The sequence below is a fragment of the Xylocopa sonorina genome, chromosome 9 (assembly GCF_050948175.1).
Source record: "Xylocopa sonorina isolate GNS202 chromosome 9, iyXylSono1_principal, whole genome shotgun sequence".
Lineage (NCBI taxonomy): Eukaryota > Metazoa > Arthropoda > Insecta > Hymenoptera > Apidae > Xylocopa > Xylocopa sonorina.
Window position 1 is genome coordinate 4,966,836 of NC_135201.1, and position 20,646 is coordinate 4,987,481.

The following is a 20,646-nucleotide window of genomic DNA, read 5'->3' on the forward strand; positions in this document are numbered from 1 at the left end:
CGAGGGTGTAATTAGGAAAGGATATATTTTATTGGTGTATCATACGAGACCGGTTACAAATGTTGATTTGTCACTGCAACCACTTTCTTACGAGAGATTATCATTTTCAATTGTATTACGGATAAGAGATGATATAATTGTTTACGTAGGACATATTATTAAGTAGAGGAGATCTTTGTAGTTGATGCGCGTTTCTCTAATCTTGCGCCATGTTTTGTACACAGATAACGCCAGAATTATGCATACGTATATATATTTTTGTATACAAGTGACGACTGCCAACAATTGTATAGTCTTCTCAGAGATATCATGTAACGTTACAACTTGATCGCAAAACTTTGCCTAGTCCCTTAGCTAAGTAGATTTATCTTGGTACGATAAATATATACAGAATACATAATACGCACATCTCGACATTTGTTTTTAACCAAGATCAACGGCACATTCTCCCCTTTGATCCTTGAATCTTTCGCCTATCGAAGCAATTTAGAGGAATTCGTCTGGTTCTCTCGGTGCGTCGAGATCGCGGTAGTGAATGACTGGTCGAAAGTCTCCTCCACCGCCACTGCAACGGTTAATAAAAATTAATAGATGCTCGTTCCAAGTCACAGTACTGTACACATGCGATCAGCTAAAAGCTACGTGCAAATTGTAAATTATTAAACACGATTAACGGGGACTGTAACCACGGCCAACTCGACATAGGATTCAAACGGAGAAACATGGGATATAAAATAAAAGCACATAGAAGTAGTAACAAATAATTTTATTTGCTATATCTCTGCTTATAAGATTACAGCATCTGTCGATCCTGTTTCTCTTTTTCCGTTAAGGAGCGCGATACGAGAAGTATTTTGTGCTAAAATACAATTTTTCCTTTTCTCTTTATGTACACGAACCGCCGAAACCGGTTTTTATCCCGTGTTAAAAATATAGAAGAAATGTGCTGATTTTGTAACACATAGACAATTGATCATTTACTTTCGCTCATTATACCGTGTGTTACATAATCCAGATATGAATCTGCTAGCACAGAAGTCCGATAATCTTTAAAAATTTTCATGCGATATTTCTTTCGTTCTCGTACAAAAAAGTGGATAAAACTTAGAACATGTCTGTGTCTAGCTGGTCCAAATCATTATAACTAACAATAGGCCTCGAAGTTGATTCCGGTGCAGCCCTGTAAAACAGCGGTATCACCACGTTCAATATGTCGGAGGAGAATTTTTTTGTGAACCGAGCCTGATCGATTTTTCAAGCAGATTATATACTCTCGAACGTCCAGAAGTTTCAATGCGTTTTTTTTTTTGTTGCGTTAGGAATTAACCTAGCAAATGCAGCGACGTGTCATCGAGTAGAATGAAAAAATGCCTTACCGTCCTCTGTTAAAGCCACCACGGCTGGAACGCGGCATTCCGAATCCACCGCCGAATCCTGCGCCGTATCCCGATCCGTATCCTCCTCTGCTACCTCCGTAACCAGCTCCGTAGCTTCCGAAGCTTTAAAATTTACAAATTTTTTCATGGGAATTATTCAGTGAAATAAAAGAAAGATGGGTTAAGAATTTTCCAAGGGAACACGTTCCATTATCAGGGGAAAAAAATAATTGAGTTTGAACATTTACGTGTTACATCCGTAAGGAGTGAATCCCTCGCGCAAGTTCTCTCTCGCTGGCGCTTTATTTCCTGGATGTTCGGGAAGCTGGGGCCTCTTCGGATCTCGTAAATAATTGTTGAAATATTCTGCTTCCGCTTTCACCTCCGACACTTTTTCCGCGTGTTTGTTGAAAATATGTTTTCGGATAAAGTCTGGTCCCTTGAATTTCTTACCGCTAAGTGGGCACAACCACTTATCCTTCGACAGCTCCTGGGTATTTGCTTGGACAAATTTCTCTACCTCACTGATTCCAAGGATAAAGGAAATAATCTTCGCAAAGAGATCGTAATAATATCTATATAGAAGATACTTCGTACGACGTTAAGAAAAGGATACGCTTCCGCATTCTTGGCGCCTAATTTATCAAATTCTTCTTGAGATAAGGTTGCTACTGGTTGCAAGAATGCTGCCATTTTACTCTCAAAATTGCGGCAATATTCGGACAGTTCCGTGCTAGAAACCTTAGCGGTTGGAGGAGAGCCTCTAACATGCATTATTCCGCACCTATTTGGCATTTCATCTTCGTTTGGATATTCACAGTGATTGTAATAGTCGACAGAGTGAACTATTCGTAAATAAAGTATCAATCTATCTAACACCTGAAAACGTAGGTTAGGAATTTAAGAAATGAAATATAACCTTAACATGCAATCATGCTTGGCTCGCCATTAGCTTGAAATCCTGAATAATCATTTAAGTGGACCTATAGAGATCGATTTTTTGAGGATCTTAGACCGATGGCGAGTGACATACGGGATCGTAATCTTGTATATATTTTGCTACCACACATGATATACCTTAATGAGAGTTGGATCTCTTTCGATGGGACCGTCTCCATCACCTCCTAATTGACCTTCTTCTTGATCACCAGACATTCCTAACAATTCTTCTTCCTCAGCGGATGCCTCTTCTATTAAATAATCAGTTATGTTCTTCAGTACCGGATTTTTTGACGACAATCCAAATGCCTATGAAAATACATGTTATATCGTTACAACGTCATTACAAGACTTTAACTAAACGTATAAAATCGGCTGCCGTCTTACAGCCTGTTCAACTTCATGCATATTTAGAGCGCTTTTATTTTCTTTGTTATCATCCTCTTGTTTAAGCGAATTGTCATCCTTTTTCTCGTCGTTCCATAAACCAACACGGTTGTCCAAATTATGTACGATTTTAGCGCTCAACTTAATGTCGTGTCTGACTATTTGTTTGTGGGATGTTAAGCCATTCACTGTTCGAATACGACGCGAGAGATCTCGGTTTACTATAGCACCAAGTTCACAATCTCGTAACTATAAATTAAACCAATTTATTACTATTGAAGCGCTTTAATTTTTTTTTATATTATCGTGCATTGTTGACTTACTCGAATGTTGTTTAAACTCCAACATATTTCTTTTATGTTCACTTGTCTCTCAAAAGATACCCATCCTCTTCTAAACCACCTTCTTTCCGGTTGAGGATCTGCTATTGCAACTCGCAAAAATCCAGGGAAGCGTTTACACATCTTTAAGAAGAATTGCACATGCATTTAATTATATATGTACGTAACTAATCATGTGAAATAATTACTTATAAATGAAGAACTAACCGCCTCGACTTCTGCTTTTGTTATCGTGGGCGCTAAATTGCGGAGGAAGATGCTACTAGTTTTATGCAAAGCTCTAGGTTCTTTCTCTTTATCCTCACTGGCTAGATCGATTACTGCTTCTGGTTCAATAGTAGACTTTTTAGCATCTGGTTGTTCGTTGTCCCCTTTAATTTCCAGATCGTCCTCTTTACCTTCCTGTGCGTCTGCATTTTCATTGCTGGCATCCATTTTTTCAGTGGTATCTAGAAAATAGTAAGATAACTCGTAATTTTAATATAATTAAATTATTCCTCCAAAACTAAACTTTAATTGTGTAACTATTCTATCTTCTAATTATTCATATTCTTACTTTTCAGTATCAATAAATAATAACTATTGAAACTTACGAGTTTCCGTTTTAGGCGTATCGGGTTTGTTACTATCGCTACCAGAGGAACTGCTGCTGCTACTACTGCTGCTGCTACTACTATTACTGTCCGTTCGTTTCCTCTTTTTAGTGTTGATTTCTTCTGGTTTATCTATAATGTCACGATTAAGTAGCACAATTAAAATGGTTGAAAACGTTAAAGCAACAAAAATATAATTTTTTGTTTTATAAACGGAATAATGTACCTGCGCTTTCCACGTCATCATCCTTTTTAGTTTCTTCTTCATTTTCTTCTGGTTTGTCAACCTCTTCTACCGAAGTCTCGTCCTTTTCAGCGCACTTAACTTCAGAATCTGTGCTCTGTCTATTCTTTGAATTTTTATCTGCTCGCGAGGCTTCATCTACTTTACTTGTATCGCTGTAAAGTTCGTAATAACGATTGATACTTCACATAACTTTATTAGCCAACGAAGGTACATGCATACCTGTTATCAACTTTTTTATCAATTGCAGCTTTGCTCTTTGCGTCTTCCTTATCTTTGATCGTTTCTTTGGGTACAATTGTATTTGTTGGTTTCATGTCTAAAATTTGTAAGTCCTCTTCCGTACCACCTTCCAGTTTAATGACTACCGCATCGAGTAGGTGCAACAAGGAATCAGCCTGATCAGCATCCACAGAAACTTTGTCTATTTCTTCAGCTTCAAGCATTTCCAAAAACACTTCAACGCGTTTCTATTGATAAAAGAAAAAAGAAAAAGAGAAACGAATAGTAGAATGATAAAGGAGCTGGATCTTTTAGTAGAAATGTTCGTTGTTGAACGATTTGTACCTTAAGAGCTGCAACTTGTTCTTCCTTTCTCTTCACAGACTCTTCTGGGTGATACTTTATTTTGAACCTAGCGATCAACGAAAGACGATATTAATATAAATTTTGAAATGTATTTCTGTTGAGTTAAAGCAAACAGACGTACAATTTGTGGATTTATATGAATATTAAAAATATAGAAAAGTGAAAATGGTAGTTAATTCTACTAATTTCTCAATATAATTTTATATATTGAGAATATACACGTAAGCACGAGTGTGCTTTTTGAGTAAAGCCTTTCGAAATCGACAATATTACCAACTAGCATATTTTTTGTGATCATAAAAATTGGTCGTAACAGGTAATTAAATAAAGTGTGGCAGTAATTTGTTACGTTTCCCATCCATATCTAGAGCGAATCATTCCTCGTGACTAAGCATTATTGTATCCTTTTCCTCAAGAGACGATTTTATGTGTAACATTATCATTTTTACTGTCAACATTGTCAGTTACAGAATGAAGCCTCACCTGTAGAGTCTGATATTTTAACTCGCATTCAGTTTTCTCGTCAACACAGAGGTCTATTGTAACGATAGCATTTCTGAATGTATACAAATGATTAAACGGGTTTAGAACGCGGCCTACCACGAGCGTGATTTGGGCTTTGCGCGCCCAGCTCGCATTTTTCTTTAACTACCTAGCAACACCTCGAGATTCTTCTGCGATGCGCGATACCGCGGAATACATAGAATATCGTACGAGAAAAATAAACGAGCGAGGTGACCTGTGCCCAAGACATAAGGCGTTGTTGGCTGTATGCTGTAGGGATAGACAGAGCTGGTCATATTGCTTGCAATTACCGATTAAATTGTGTCTGCAATTTAGCAAAAATTATAAAGCTACTACACCCTCATGTTCTTTTTCTGTTCATGGTACCTATGCACATACATACGCACTCTATGCGCATACATATTTGAACAGATAGTTCGATAGCTTTCTTGGGATTAAAAGATTACTTTCTACAGTGGGCAAGACTTTTGAAAACACGAACAAAAATTATAAAGCTACAAAGCGCAAACGCGTTATTGCGATATATTAATTGCATGATTATGACTTTAATGAGAACAACACTTAAACCACTGTAGAAATTAATTATTTTTATATCCACATTTAAGTACGACTGAGCTTCGCAGTGTATCACGCGTGGATAACTACGTGTGTTAGTATTTATTATTGAGTTAAGGAAAAATTAGAATATACCATTCCTCGTCCTTGTGTGCAACGAAGAATTCGTTCAACTGCTGCCTTCTGAATTCCAATTTATATTCGTTATATCGCTTAATAGCTTCCTCATCTGTAATCGAATCTTCCTGAGTGCCAAGGAATGCTTTGAAAGACATCATCGGTGGTTGAGTTTCAACATTGGAGTTGCTGAAGTTACCAGCTACCTCTCGGCTGCACAGAAAATCCACGCAACTTACAATTAATCAAAGACTTTAATGACCTTTAAGTTCTACCTTAATCGGGCCAACAATCTTGGAGTAAATCGACTCCTTTTTTGCATAGTTATCGTGCAACCTCTTTTTTTCATGACAATGCTGTTTACAAATGAATAAGATATTCGCGGAAAAGAAAAGAAAAAAGAAATGAACATCTGCGATAAAATAACATAAGAAACACAAACCTGCTGCTGTTACCATGGTTTCCATAGTGATGATTGCCATGATGAGGAGGTGGGTAATGATCAGGACCCCAGGATGCTGCGCCGCCACCACCCCCGCCTCCATAGTAATCATGTCCGTACCTAGGTCGATCATCCCAGTCTGCTCTCATTCTTTTCATAGGAGGAGCCATTTCCTGTGATCTAGCAGGACTGTATCTGTCGCGTCCACCACCCCCACCCCCACGGTATTCTCTATAGTCTGGACGTTGTCTTGGTCGACTGGACCATTCCCTGGAATAATCACTACCGTCAAACTTACAAGGGACTGTTTACAAAAGATTGCAACTTTTCCTTTCGCTATGATTTAATCGAACAATAAGTATCTTATGTTTACAAATTAAATTACTTACCTATCCACCCAATCGTCTCTCCTTCTGTCATCTCGACGGCCCTCTCTCGAATAAGACTCCGTTCTTTCCCCTCTAAATTTATCTCTCCGTTTCCTGTCGTACTCATCGTCAGAGTCGCCCATAACGAATAGTTTTAATACTAAACAAACGAAACAGTAGAAACAGTTACAGATATTTCACTAGTTAACAAATGTTAACATGGAATCATTCTACAGCATTGAGGGGTTAAGTAGTTGGAATTCACATATTGCCCGACACGTGACGAATGAACACAATCTTAATCAATTATCATACATACTACAGTTTAAGGTGTACAAATTTTTGCAGAAACGCTCGTAACAATAGAGTTATAGGTTATCCATAATAATTTCGAACAAAATATTCGAATAACGCGCGAGTATAACTCTTAGAATGCATGCACTTCGTGCATTAAACAAGAGACGAAGATCACAAAATAGATACGTGCATTAGATTTCGAGCTACGTAAGCAGCTGAGAAAAAAATCAGAAAAACTCACCCACTTAAAACACACTGTCGAATGATATTAAAACTGTACCCTGGAGGATTTTTACCATCCGTTATCGTGCGTCACCAAAGTACCACTCTCTACGAGGCTCGGCGTCGGATCGTTGTTATCGATAGCTTCACTCGTGTATCGATTTCCTCGTTGTTCGATAACCGCGAAATTCAAATCGACTTGAATGCCATTCACGTGCTAATCAGTATTCCGCACAATATAGACAGTTCAAACTATATTTTATATGTTACGTGCAGGATATACTTTGTGAAATTGTTGAAGTCATACATTCCAAGTGTGCTTGATTCACTAAGTGTTAATATTATGCGAATGATGAATGGATAATACGTAACAATCTTTCGATGATATCGATCCTTGATAAATCATGAAATTATTTATTCTCTTGAATGAAAGAAGGTAAATAATTGCAGGTTTTCCCGAATTCTGATATATAGCATATCCGGGATATCGAAGTTTAATGAAGCACCGTTAAACAAAGCGTATGATCTATAAATAACTCTGCGATCATGCAGTAACAATTACACAATGCTCATCGGTTTTCTTCTTCACGATTCCCGGGAATTACATGCTATCATTCGCACCAACGTTCTACATGAGCATTATTTCTACGAATGAATTCAATGAATTTAAAAAAGCTCAAGCGGAGTTCAGATCGAAACGATCGTCGACGCCATCGATTGGTAAGCTCGATCAAAAGTCGTCACGCTTGCGATTCCCACCGCGTCCCGCCTCTCGTCGCCTTCTTCTTTTTACCCCGTATCTTTAGACCGCGTGTCATCCGCAAATAAACGAGGCGAAATCGTTAACCAACTTCGCCAAACGGCCGAGAAGTAAAAAGAATCGTAAAAAGAACGAAAACGAAATCATCGAGGAAGAATGTCACGTTCGACTTGCATGATCTTTCTTCCTCGCCAGCAGAAACGTGAGGGGAATGGCGCGTCTCTCGTGGAGACTCCTAAACGCGAATGACGTAGTCGTGGCAAAGCCGGCCGGCCAGAAACCAGTCGTCGTACAGCGTACTCCGTGCCTTGCGGGATCTCCGTCCGTTAGAAAGAGCTAAACAACTGTATTACTCATTGCCACCCATATTCAGAGGCGCGTCTCAGCGGTCGGGGATGATACTCTGGCACAATACATCCTTTCACTGTCGGGGGTATCCTTATATATAGAAGTATTCGCGATCGAGATTCACCACGCGATGACTCGAGGCTCGTGAGGAGCGACCAACAAATACGACAGTGTCAGATCACTTCAGGATGATCGGGGGAATTCAAACGATCCGGTTCACAACGTTCCTCCTGTTGATCGTAACGGTCATCGTTGGTTCAGGTAACTGAGATTCTCTTTCTGTGGCTTATCCGTCGTTTCCTCTGGAATAATAAATCCACCACCATTCTTACGTTCCGGTTGCGAGGAGCAAGCTGAAGAAAGTTGAGCTAGTTTTCTGTATCTGGCTGAACCCTGCGATACTTGATATAACGTAAGACAGAATACTATTCCTTTGGACTTTGTATAATGGATGGTTTATAAGTCCCACGGTAAAATAAGTACGCAATGTAACTTGTTCTACTCGTCCCTGAGAATTCTCTGATAGTTATATAACTGGCAAATGTAATGTTATCTTTGCAGAAACGTATAAAGTTAAAAAATCTGAAATATACATAATCTCCAAGCGTTGTTGCGTTATGCTATTTCCGTTTGAGGAAAACCAGAGTTATATGACGTTCGTTGTTTATAGGAGCGTTCGGGACAAACAGAGGAAGCAGTTTAGCGCACAGTACGTATATTGTTTACAAATAAGCCAGATAAACGCTCGAGATAATTACGGTCGTCAACTGTATTTTTTTATCCTAAAAATAGGCGGCGCGTCTGCAACGGCGAGCGCATCTGCAGGACTGGGAAACTATCCTGGAAGCCACGACGGGCACAAAGGAATTCGCAGCTACGACAGTACCGGCTACAGTGGTAACAATCCGTCGAGCGGCGGGGTTAAAGGAAGCCGTGGTCGCGACTGCGCGAAATGCAAGTGGGAAGACGACGATTATTGGGAGAAAGACGAAGAGGAAACAGAGCCGGAAGAGGAAAACGATCAGGAGTGCGCGGACGATGATGACGGACAGTATAAACAACACGATCATGGTCGTGGCCGCGGACGTGGAGGCAAACCGGGATCACGTCCGTCCGTGCAGAAAGTAGGAGCCCCTTTTTCTAGCGGTCCAGAATCGTACACAGGGACTGGAACTACCGCGAACGCCGCAAGTGGCGTAGGAACTGGCGTACCGTTTGGAACAACTCCAGGCAAAGGTACTCCGCAGACTGGAGGGTCAGGTTCGGGTTCCCCCTGGAACAAATTGTCGCCAGGGTCAGGTCAACCGTCTCCTGGTCAGCAACCTGGATCAGGATGGAACGTTGGTCCTGGATCTGCGTCGAAACCTAGTTCGGATCAAGGACGCGGTGGTCCGAACGCGCCAGGAACTGGTTCGGATTCTTTAGGCAGCTGGAACGCGGGTCCCCGTGGTTCACCCGGTGTAGGCGGTTCGGGTTCGCCGAGTGGAAGTTGGAACAATGAACCCAAAACTGGTTCTGGATGCTCGGGCGATTATCAAACTGGCACCGGTTGCGCTCAAGGTTAGCTAGAATTTCGTTCGTGTCAATTGAGATAACTGTTTAGCGGATCGTCGAGCGACAGGTTTTCCTTTCGTATAAATTCACGGTTAAACATTTGAATTTGGAGGAATGTAGAGTGTTGAAGAAAATATCATCCGATTCTTTTTGAGTAATTAAATTGAAGAAGTTTCAAGATAATTGGAGGACTACGTACAAGGATTGAAATGATTTTTAATTTAGGTTCAAGCGGTGCTGGTCCTGTGAAACAATCTCCAGTAGGGTTCGTTGGAACCAACATTCCAAAACAAGGATCTCCTGCCGGGTGTTCTGGAAGCACCGGGTGTTATGGACCTTCTGGACAAGGACAACAACCTGGCAGTGGATCTCCGCAAAGTGGACCTAGTGGACCGTCGTATGGACCTTCTGGAGGAGGACAACAGCCTGGTAGTGGATCTCTACAAGGTAGACCAACTGGACCTTCGTATGGACCTTCCGGAAGACCAGGACAACAGCCGGGCAGTGGGTCACCGCAAGGCAATCCTTTTCTACCATCGTATAAGCCTTCTGGAGGACAAGGACAGTATCCTGGCAGTGGATCACCACAAAGTAAACCTACTGGACATCCTTTCCTACCGTCGTATAAACCTTCTGGAGGACAAGGGCAACAGCCTGGCAGTGGATCACCGCAAGGTAGTCCCTACGGACCTTCTGGAGGACAAGGACAACAGCCTGGCAGTGGATCACCGCAAGGTAGTCCTTATGGACCTACTGGAGGACAAGGACAACAGCCGAGTAGTGGATCACCGCAAGGTAGTCCTTATGGACCTTCCGGTGGACAAGGACGACACCCGAGTAGTGGATCACCGCAAGGTAGTCCTTATGGACCTACCGGAGGACAAGGACAACAGCCGGGTAGTGGATCACCGCAAGGTAGTCCTTATGGACCTACCGGAGGACAAGGACAACAGCCAGGTAGTGGATCACCGCAAGGTAGACCTCCTGGACCTTCATATGGACCTTCTGGTGGACAAGGACGACAGCCGAGTAGAGGATCGCCGCAAGGTAGTCCTTATGGATCTACCGGAGGACAAGGACAACAGCCGGGCAGTGGGTCACCGCAAAGTAATGCTGCTTTCCCAAATCTCGTTAGTGTAGCAAACGCCGTGAGTTCAGCCTCTGCCAGGGCAGGCAGCGGGCCTGCTTTTGGTTATCCAGCAAGCGGAACGCCAACTTCTGGTTCCACTTATACACCCAGTATTCCCTCTGGCAGTTCTCCGTTCGGAAAAGCAGGAACAACCGGATCTCCATACGGTCCATCCGGAACTCAGACACCAAGTTATAGTGGCGTTAAAGGAGGTTCTATGAGACCGGGTACTCGTATGTTTTCTGGTACACCCGCAGGCACAAGTCCTAAAACACCCAACAGTGATGACAGCAAAATTTTTTATATTAACGTTAATCAAGCACCAGGAGGTTCTAGAGTACCTGCTAGTCAACTTGGTCCAGGAACTGGTAAGCCTTCTTACCAACCTGGTCCTTATGGTAGCACCGGCACTGATAGACCTTCTTACCAACCAAGTGGCGTGGAAACAACAAGACCTTATCAGCCTGGTCCTTATGGTGGCCCTGAAACAACAAAACCGTCTTATCAGCCTAGTCCTTCTAGTGGTCCTGGAACAACGAAGCCTTCTTATCAGTCTGCTCCTTCTAGTGGTCCTGGAACAACGAGGCCTTCTTATCAACCTGGTCCTTCCAGTGGTCCTGGAACAACGAGACCTTATGGTAGTCCTGGAGCAACGAAGCCTTCTTATCAGCCAGGTCCTTATGGTGGCCCTGAAACAGCAAGGCCTTCTTATCAGCCTAGTCCTTATGGTGGTGGTGAAACTGGTAAACCTTCCCAACAACCTGGTAGCTTTGATAGCGGTAGTAAACCTCAACCAGGAGGTCCAGGCACAGGCTGCACGACTGGAGTTCAAGGCTGCAGAGGCCAAAGTGGATGCAATAAGGGAACAAGTCAAAATGGATTAGCGAATTCCACACCCTGCGATCAGTACGGTCCAGCTGATGGCGTTAACAAAACATCTGGGCCATTAGGAGGTTATCCAATAGATTCCTGGCAAAGTCCTCAGCAAGTAATTCCCGGAGCAAGCGGTCAACCATCTACCGGAATTCCAACTGGTCCAGGAAGTCCATCTGGCTGTATTCCCGGAACAAGAGGCTGTTCACCTGCTCCAACAAGTCCATCTGGTTGTATTCCCGGAACAAGAGGCTGTTCACCTGCTCCAACAAGTCCATCTGGATGTATTCCCGGAACAAGAGGCTGTTCACCTGTTTCAACAAGTCCATCTGGATGTATTCCCGGAACAAGAGGCTGTTCACCTGCTCCAATAAGTCCATCTGGTTGTATTCCCGGAACAAGAGGCTGTTCACCTGCTCCATCAAGTCCATCTGGTTGTATTCCCGGAACAAGAGGCTGTCCATCTGCTCCAGGAACTCCATATGGATGTACTCCTGGAACAAGAGGCTGTCCCTCTGCTCCAGGAAGTCCATCTGGCTGTATCCCTGGAACAATTGGCTGTCCATCTACTCCAGGAAGTCCATCTGGCTGTACTCCCGGAACAGTTGGCTGTTCATCTGGTCCAGGAAGTCCATCATACATCGACAAACCCGAAGACGCGAATAAAATCCCCGGAGAAGTATCAAAATTGTATCCATGGAATCCATTTTTAACCGGGAAAGTGCCTACTACCAATATTGGTAATTATTTATCAACAAAAGAAGCTACAATCACTTTGTTTGTAGCCGCATCAGATTTTAAATGGCGTTTTCCCTAGGTCCATCTCTAACACCTACAATCAAACCAATCGGGCAAGGAAACGTTTTCCTTCAAGGATCTGTGAAACCAGGAAGCGTTAGCGTAGCCGCAGGAACGGGCGCTTGGAGCCGACCCGGTTCTCCAGTAGGCATCGATTCCACTGCACATGGTGTCCCTACGGTTGGTTCAATGGGTGCAGATAATCCTTTCCTCAACGCAGCAGGACCTGTACGAGGAGACACTAGCAGCCCAACCCCAGACGGGTTTGTGATCTCAGGCCCAAGCGGCATACCCATCCAAGTGACATTCAATCCTTCCAGCGACGGTAATGTTCAACCAGGAAGTGTAGGCCATCCAGTTGCTCCAGGAAGCCTACCTGGCTGTACTCCTGGAACAATTGGTTGTTCATCGGCTCCTGGAAGTCCATCTGGCTGTACTCCTGGAACAATTGGTTGTTCATCGGCTCCTGGAAGTCCATCTGGCTGTACTCCTGGAACAATTGGTTGTCCATCGGCCCCTGGAAGTTCACCTGGCTGTACTCCCGGAACAAGGGGCTGTTCGTCTGCTTCAGGAACTCCATCTGGCTGTATTCCTGGAACAAGAGGGTGTTCATCTGCTCTTCACCCATTCAGTAATTATCCTACCTCGACTTGGAGTACTGGACCAGCTACTGGCAGCAGTTCTACGGGAGCGAAAAATCCACTCGGCATAAATCGTGGTACAGGAAGCGGAGGAGGTATTGGAGTCAGCGAAGACGGACTCGGGGGTCTGGCTGGGCAAAGTGGGTACAATATTGGAAATTCTCCGGATGGGGCTTTGCCTGGAGCGATTGGCAATGCTCAAGCTTCCAGCTTTGCCAGTTCGAATGCTGGCTCTTATTCTGGAGGTACGTTCATTTCCTTTCAATAAATCTGCCAACGGCGTGGCGGTGCTACTTGCATCTGTAGTCTTGAACTCAATGATGTTACGGATTAGGATAAGTGACCGCTCGGTGTTGAGGTTTTTTTCACTCGTTTCGTCTCATAACCTTTAGCCATTTCGAGTGTGTAGCACTTTTAGGTGGTGTATTTTATCATAACCACTTGGGAATGTTTGAAACTCGCAGAATAACATTCCTTCAGCCAGTAGAGAGTCAAATTTCGATCTGAAATAAAATTGATGTTAGAAATGCTAATCCGTTAAAAAGAGGAACTTGTGCAAGTGATTTAAAAGCTACCCCAATATCTGTCGGTTATAGGCGCAAGGCTACATTTTACTGATAACAATAATTGTTTTATTGGCGCGCAGAAAGTATAACTGACTTACTTAGAAAACAATTACGATAACGAATGTTACAACGTACTATACCGTATCAATTACGGTATCATTACGCGAATTCCAGTGGAACGCAAAACATCGGATCGCGAAAGGTTAAAGGACAGAAGTCTCAGATCAAGATCTTTGTTAGAGTAAACAGAGCGGAAATTCCTGAACAGTGGGAGCAAACTTCAACACCCACCATCGAATGAATAAGAAGAGGATCCAATATAGCGAGCCGATTGATGAAATCACCTTGACAATGAAACATAAATAAGAAACACGAGCTGCCAATTAATGACAAACGCTGATCCTATCGAACAGCTTCCGCTTTCTTAACGCACGCGACGTTGCATAATTTGATATTACACGGTTGTGCGCGTTGCACAAAATATTATACAATCTAAGCATAATACAGTTACCGTAATTCAAGCCTTTCTTTGTTTTTAAGTGGTGACACGGTCTAATCTTTTCAAGAACAGCGTATTTAAGCGACAACGACTTGCTGTTTCAGTGCCAGGGCTAGCTTTGGGGCTAGCGAACAGTGGAAGCTGGGCCTCTAGCGGAGCCAACGCAGCAAGTCACGCCGGAAGCGGTTCCTGGTCATCCAGTGGTGCATCCGCTCATGCTAGTAGCAGTGCAAGCAGTAAGTCTCGCATATTTAGTAAAATTAGGTAGGAACTAACCGAATCATCGGCACCTATTAATTGAAATTGTTGTTTAAGGTTGGGCAGGCTCTGCACCAGTTTCTGTGAAAGGATAATCCAACACAAAAGACGATATTGTTAATGGCTGATGTTACGTTCCAATTGTTTGCAAACGACATAAATTGTAATATTATTTTATTTCGCTTCATTGGTACTTTTACTGGTAATTTATTCGACATACCGCTTACGACACACTACCGTGGCAAAATGAATCCTTATATTTTCACACCCGTAATCCCGCGCGTTCGTGTCGATGATTGACAGAAAATTAATGACGATTCCTCGAAACGATTGTACCGTGATCGATGCGCAGATTGCTATCAGTTGATGGCCAATAAGATAATGATGTAATCGATCAACAATCAAACGGATCTAAAAGGTTCCTATTAAAGAATTGAAGAAATGAATAAAAAAAAAAAAAAAAACAATAGTGCTGTAATATTTATTATCCTTCAGAAATGAATAGTAACCTTGGCTGCAAGACGCCACTAGACACACTCAGGTGAACGTTAAATACATTTGCAATTCACCATCGATCACTCTAACATCCAAATTAAACATCATTATAGCGAGAAGCACTTATGGTTTTTTTTCCGCCTCTTCTTAATGTTCTATAGCATTGACATTAAATTCAGATCAGAAACAAATAATGTAATGTAAAAAAAAAATAATTACCATGATCAAATGATATTAATATTTAATGCAATAACTACAAAGCTTGTCTGCCGTATTAACTTCTTAGATACGGTATATCAATTTGAACGGAACGCCACTATAATGGCTTTCGTGGCGATAATGATGACGATACCAATGACAACGTTTGCGCGTAACCGACTGTCTACTAACTTAAACTGACCGACAATAATGATTTACTGCTAACCGTTAACTCGTGACGATGCGAGGGCGAAAATGTTGCCTTTTAAAAATGAAAAGGAAAGGAAAAGGGATAGATGCGCGGACGAAGGAAATGAACGTTCTCAGAAAAAACACAAAGTACCTTAGAGGATAAGAAACAATTGAAAGACTTTAGGGATTTTTAGGAACGGACACTAATCAGACGGATATTGGAGTTATGATAGCGTGTAAACCTGATGGCCAAGTGTAGACATGCAGCGACCAGATCCACGTCGGATCGTGGGTCTATATATTGTAAGATTCAGGAGGAATTTTGCGTAATCTAAGAACCCTAAACAATTGCGTGACTGGGAAGTCGTAGCTGTCACAACGATATTATACGTTTAATAAAGTTTTTCAATGTCGTTATATGAAAATGTGTACAGAATAATTTATTCATTTAATGCTCCGTCCTACGTAATGTCGTAATGGAAATCACCATGAACGGTTTCTGTGCCATCCGTGACTAGGTGCGTCATCCCAGGATACAGAGATGCGGCCAGACGCGCCGTATCTAAAAGGTAAATAGTTCTGTTACATTTTTATATTTGCTTATAGATCGTAGATTATTTAAGCATTAATTTACAAGTTTGTATGCCGCACACATGCTAAACATCAAAGTTATAGTTCTTAGTTGATTGAAATCGATGACGTAAATAACGCACATCACTTCCCAGAGATTATTCATCACTGCGTTAATAGATTTAAATATAACAGCACCTATGGAAATACCACAGATGTAACCACTTACGTAACCGATGTGTACCAAAGATAGTCGATTATCTGATACGTGTGCTAACTTATAAATTATTCATAACGACGCTAAAAGAATCTTTAATGTGCAGTTATATATATTGTTTCTGTAATCAATAGCCTCGTAGCGCCTCGGAAACATGATTTTATCGACCAAACGCGCACATAAACGTGCAATGCATAATTATGGATAATAACTCGGTAAGAAATTGATTCTGCACTGAAAATCACTTTACAATCTACTGTGTACAAATTCTGTTGTTCAGGATATTATTTCGCAGAAAAATAAGAGGAAAGTAATTGCAGAAGAAATCATTAGAAGGCGTGAATTAAATAAGTCTTGTTTGAGGCAGTCCTGCGGTTGGTTTTATTTTCAAGGAATATTACGATCGTTGCCACATGCAGTAGAATCGTAGAGCCTATTAATTCTTTTAGAACACAATTATGTATATACGTAAGGATTAATCATTTATTCAAATTGCATAGTTTACATCATGCGAAGCACTTATCTTGAGAAGAAAAGCTTCTCCCCCACGCGAAATTCGCACGCGCATTTCATTCATCAGCAGTATAACAGAGTCTATATGGAGATAGAAAAAATAGGTGAATTAATGAATCTTTCTAGGCCTATATACGTTTCTGAGGTGTAAAAATTTTTAACGTTTGATCACAGATAAAATTTTGGCTTGTTTTCAAGGTGAAAAGCAGGTGATTGATCATGGTTATTCGTCTAGGTTTTCTTCAGCAAAGCGATTTAAACAATCTTGCCAGCCGCTACTTTGTACGATCCCTTTCCGGAAGAATCGAGGTTGGCGCTGCTACTACTGTAAACGCCTTTGGCATTACCCACGGTGCCACTCTTCTTCGCCCCTTCATTGATATCGCCCATGCGGGAGAAAAGACTAGCATAACATCAATTATTGAATTAGTTACTTTACAGACCAATATATTTGTAATATATTTAAAGATTGCTAGACTAAGCAAATGAATAAACAGTTTAAACTTACTCGACTCCATGACCGGGACCTCCGAAACCTCCGAAACCACCAGGAACTCCATAACCTCCGGCACCAGCATTTGCATTCGCTGTTGCACTTGCAGTGGCATGAGCGTTTGCATTTGCGTTAGCATTTGCACTTGCAAAAGCATTTGCATTGGCGGTAGCACTTCCGTAGCCACCTCTGCATCCACCCGGGCAACTACCGCCGCCGCCGTAACCACCGCTTCCAGCTCCTCCGCTACCTGCGCCACCATAGCCACCGCTTCCTCCTGCTCCACCACCTGCGCCACCATATCCTCCAGCTCCACCACCCGCGCCAGCTCCACCACCGTGGCCACCACCAGCGCCACCACCAGCACCGGTACTACCATAACCACCAGCTCCACCACCTGCACCGCCATATCCTCCAGCGCCAGCTCCACCACCGCGGCCACCACCAGCGCCACCACCAGCGCCACCACCAGCGCCACCACCAGCTCCACCGTATCCTCCAGCACCACCTCCAGCACCGGTACTACCATAACCACCAGCTCCACCACCTGCACCGCCATATCCTCCAGCGCCAGCTCCACCACCGCGGCCACCACCAGCGCCACCACCAGCGCCACCACCAGCGCCACCACCAGCTCCACCGTATCCTCCAGCACCACCTCCAGCACCGGTACTACCATAACCACCAGCTCCACCACCTGCACCGCCATATCCTCCAGCGCCAGCTCCACCACCGCGGCCACCACCAGCGCCACCACCAGCTCCACCACCTGCTCCACCGTATCCTCCAGCACCACCTCCAGCGCCGGCTCCACCATATCCACCAGCTCCACCTCCTGCACCACCATAACCACCTGTCTTTGTTACTCCAGATCCTGCACCCATTTTAAAAATAACGACATTAGTTTCCAACAATTATTTTCTGTTTAAATTTAAGTTGTACGCGTTATACCTCCATATCCTCCGGCACCGCCACTACCAGAACCTCCTCCAAGACCACCTCCACCGCCTGCGCCTCCACCAGCACCCGCACCACCATATCCTCCGGCGCCTCCACCAGCACCGGAACCACCATATCCGCCGGCGCCTCCACCAGCACCGGTACTACCGTATCCTCCTGCACCGCCACCTCTTCCGGCTCCGCCTCCGGCACCGGCGCCTCCACCAGCACCTGCGCCCCCTCCGGCACCTCCTCCAGCACCTGAGCCACCATAGCCTCCAGCACCGGTACTACCATATCCTCCTAGACCACCTCCCTTTCCAGCTCCACCTCCGCCACCGGCTCCACCAGCACCTCCGCCACCAGCACTTCCGCCCCCGGCTCCACCAGCACCTCCATAACCACCGGATCCACCAGGTCCTCCGTGTCCTCCAGGTCTACCCGCCGCACCGCCAGCACCACCGCCAGCGCCACCACCACCTCCTGCACCACCTCCTGCACCACCGCCTTGACCTCCACAACCTCCGGTCTGGCAGCCACCTTTGGTACCACCAAATCCTCCGCCAGCACCAAATCCGCCGCCACTTCCGAATCCTCCACCTCCGCCAAATCCTCCTCCACCACCGCCGCCACCACCGCCGCCACCGCCAAATCCTCCGCCGAATCCTCCACCGAGTCCACCGCCTAGACCACCTAACCCGCCATGACTTGCAAGGGATTTCACGAAACTGACTGGATCAGGTACTTCGTGTGCATTACGCTTTTCCCTCGTCTCTGCGGCTAAACAAACGTTTCGCGTTTTCAAAATTAAAGGGAATAAATTATTTCAGGCAAAATTTGAATGATCTGTCGAGCGTTTGAAAAACTGGGAGGATGATTACGAGACATACAAACTGGTGTTTGCAGATTGACAAAATAGTAATAAGCATGGCATGATAGTATAATAGAGATAAAATAAACAAATTATATATTGTTGGAAACATGAAATACTCGTTAATAAAAAGATGAAGAAGTATTATTTAGAAATATACCTTGCGCCTGAACGCAGAAGAGGGCCAACAAGGCGAAAAGCCCGACCGTTCGGTATCTCCACATCATGTCGAAACGATTCTAGTATACCGATTGTTCGCTAGACGCTCATCTTTATATCGTCTCTCCCACTCTGATTTCTCGTGGTTCTTCCTGTAACCGCTGCCGCTTCTTCGAATGCTTATCCAACCAAGAAACTGTACAACGAGGGCAAAAAAACCAGCTACTGGCCAAGGCTAAGGTAACGCGTATAATTATCAAATCCTGCTTTCGTCCCGTCTCCTCTTACCTCCAGCAAATAAACAGGCGTCGTTGAACTCGTAAATCCCCGTCAATCTGAACACCCATTACCATTTTTTTCTCTTGCCGTCAATCACTAGCTGCGCGACTAACTTGTCCTTTTCTGTTGTTGATTCGTTTATGACGGAAGTTGAAAATTATCGCTCGGAGTTTTTCATCTCTGGATGACACGAGTACAAATTCTTTCATTGAAGAAGATAAAGTGAAAGTCCTTGCATACCCGTGACATATCATCTCAAATCCTTGAAAGGCACGACATGGTTTACAATGAAAAAACTATCTTGCGTATCCTCTGGCTTATTGTTTTTTTTTCAGCAAATCCACAAATTGTTCCACTTGTTGCTGAAAAATAAAGATTCAATTTTTACCTCTTGGATTATTCTAGGATATGACTGACTGTTATCTTCTTTTGGGCTATTGTTCTCTGAGTAAGCAAAAAACAGGGTATCCCCGATCAAAGTCAGAAAAATTCGAATGATAGTGATCATTAAAAGCAGTTACCGAACACGAGTTACGTCATTGGAAATTTCGTGCACAAGTTTTTTCTCTCTAAACGATCACTTTGCTCCGCAAGCAATGCCAATCACGCAGCACCACACGCAAGTATTTTTTTAAGACCAATAACGCGACTCTCGTTGCATCACTGGGAAAAGCTTCGTTGAACAGAAATATCGTTGTTGTGATCGAGATCGAGCAACAAACCCATTTCAGTAAAAGTTAAATAAGCAACGATAACCCCGTGACATGTTTTAGACATTGACCCAAATCTAATAACATTCTATTTACAACATTTGACAGCGATTAGTTTCTAGAATTTATGTTTATACTATTCTACTCGTATTTTTAACAATAGATTCGTATAATGTGATTCGTGGAAATATATATCTCTTCGGTCTGCGATTGTTATTAAAGAATGACGATTTTATCATTTACTCTCGTCTCTCAAGGATAGTTTGCGTTCGCAATTCTCACGTTGAACACTAGTTTGACTGGCTCCGCTGTATTTAATATGAACAGGATTATCCATCTTCGATCGGTTACTGTAATACCAAGGAAACGATTAACGGATATCAATGACGATCGCACACGATTCTATTATGGGTATTTCCAGTATCTCTTTCCATACAATTGAAAAAATCGTCTGTCCGCAGATTTGTTTTTCAGCGGCCCTCGACCACTCGTCGGAACGTTTTTCTTCAAACTCTTATAAAAGCTGCAATAAAATACGGTAGTGTTAGGTAAAAAAATGATTTATACACAGGTTAATACAGTGTTTACGT

General features: G+C 43.2%; 3 protein-coding genes across 8 annotated transcripts; 1 reads left to right on the forward strand and 2 right to left on the reverse strand.

The window, feature by feature from the left end:
- Window positions 1–8: 8 nt before the first annotated feature.
- On the reverse strand, window positions 9–6,677 carry Ars2 (arsenic resistance protein 2). Of its 2 annotated transcripts, none has more exons than XM_076900549.1 (15): window positions 6,497–6,677; window positions 6,108–6,377; window positions 5,684–5,878; window positions 4,448–4,514; window positions 4,103–4,350; window positions 3,863–4,035; window positions 3,637–3,768; window positions 3,251–3,492; window positions 3,026–3,166; window positions 2,703–2,951; window positions 2,454–2,624; window positions 1,993–2,255; window positions 1,625–1,900; window positions 1,377–1,499; window positions 9–565 (listed from the first exon to the last, which is right to left on the reverse strand). In XM_076900549.1, exons 1-15 carry the CDS (start codon window positions 6,616–6,618, stop codon window positions 487–489), a joined length of 2,751 nt encoding a protein of 916 aa, XP_076756664.1. In that variant the 5' UTR covers window positions 6,619–6,677; the 3' UTR covers window positions 9–486. The 2 variants fall into 2 exon arrangements, with proteins under 2 accessions (XP_076756664.1, XP_076756665.1); XM_076900550.1 differs by lacking the exon at window positions 9–565 and adding an exon at window positions 880–1,180.
- Window positions 6,678–7,992: 1,315 nt separating this feature from the next.
- LOC143426856 (uncharacterized) lies at window positions 7,993–14,773 on the forward strand. 5 transcript variants are annotated; one of them, XM_076900544.1, is made up of 10 exons: window positions 7,993–8,363; window positions 8,773–8,811; window positions 8,895–9,662; window positions 9,882–10,061; window positions 10,287–10,457; window positions 10,506–11,345; window positions 11,418–12,398; window positions 12,476–13,342; window positions 14,267–14,398; window positions 14,478–14,773. In XM_076900544.1, the coding sequence occupies exons 1-10, from the start codon at window positions 8,291–8,293 to the stop codon at window positions 14,513–14,515; spliced, it is 4,089 nt and encodes a 1,362-aa protein (XP_076756659.1). In that variant the 5' UTR covers window positions 7,993–8,290; the 3' UTR covers window positions 14,516–14,773. The 5 variants fall into 5 exon arrangements, with proteins under 5 accessions (XP_076756659.1, XP_076756661.1, XP_076756662.1 ...); XM_076900546.1 differs by having other exon boundaries at window positions 10,287–10,397; XM_076900547.1 differs by having other exon boundaries at window positions 10,347–10,397.
- Window positions 14,774–16,561: 1,788 nt separating this feature from the next.
- On the reverse strand, window positions 16,562–19,222 carry LOC143426863 (uncharacterized). Its single transcript, XM_076900560.1, has 4 exons — window positions 19,069–19,222; window positions 18,068–18,817; window positions 17,114–17,951; window positions 16,562–17,008 (listed from the first exon to the last, which is right to left on the reverse strand). Exons 1-4 carry the CDS (start codon window positions 19,133–19,135, stop codon window positions 16,861–16,863), a joined length of 1,803 nt encoding a protein of 600 aa, XP_076756675.1. The 5' UTR covers window positions 19,136–19,222; the 3' UTR covers window positions 16,562–16,860.
- Between the last annotated feature and the right edge of the window lie 1,424 nt (window positions 19,223–20,646).

Excerpts from the sequence above, each read along its gene's own strand:
- Ars2 (XM_076900549.1), bottom strand. The coding sequence starts at position 6,618 with ATGGGCGACTCTGACGATGAGTACGACAGGAAACGGAGAGATAAATTT. Across the intron at positions 2,256-2,453 it reads GAGATCCAACTCTCATTAAG|GTGTTAGATAGATTGATACT; the intron begins GTATATCATGTG and ends CTACGTTTTCAG. Across the intron at positions 1,500-1,624 it reads ACTCCTTACGGATGTAACAC|CTTCGGAAGCTACGGAGCTG; the intron begins GTAAATGTTCAA and ends TAAATTTTAAAG.
- LOC143426856 (XM_076900544.1), top strand. The coding sequence starts at position 8,291 with ATGATCGGGGGAATTCAAACGATCCGGTTCACAACGTTCCTCCTGTTG. Across the intron at positions 13,343-14,266 it reads TGCTGGCTCTTATTCTGGAG|TGCCAGGGCTAGCTTTGGGG; the intron begins GTACGTTCATTT and ends TTGCTGTTTCAG. Across the intron at positions 14,399-14,477 it reads TGCTAGTAGCAGTGCAAGCA|GTTGGGCAGGCTCTGCACCA; the intron begins GTAAGTCTCGCA and ends TTGTTGTTTAAG.
- LOC143426863 (XM_076900560.1), bottom strand. The coding sequence starts at position 19,135 with ATGATGTGGAGATACCGAACGGTCGGGCTTTTCGCCTTGTTGGCCCTC. Across the intron at positions 18,818-19,068 it reads CTTCTGCGTTCAGGCGCAAG|CCGCAGAGACGAGGGAAAAG; the intron begins GTATATTTCTAA and ends ACGTTTGTTTAG. Across the intron at positions 17,952-18,067 it reads AGGAGGTTCTGGTAGTGGCG|GTGGTTATGGTGGTGCAGGA; the intron begins GTGCCGGAGGAT and ends TAACAAAGACAG.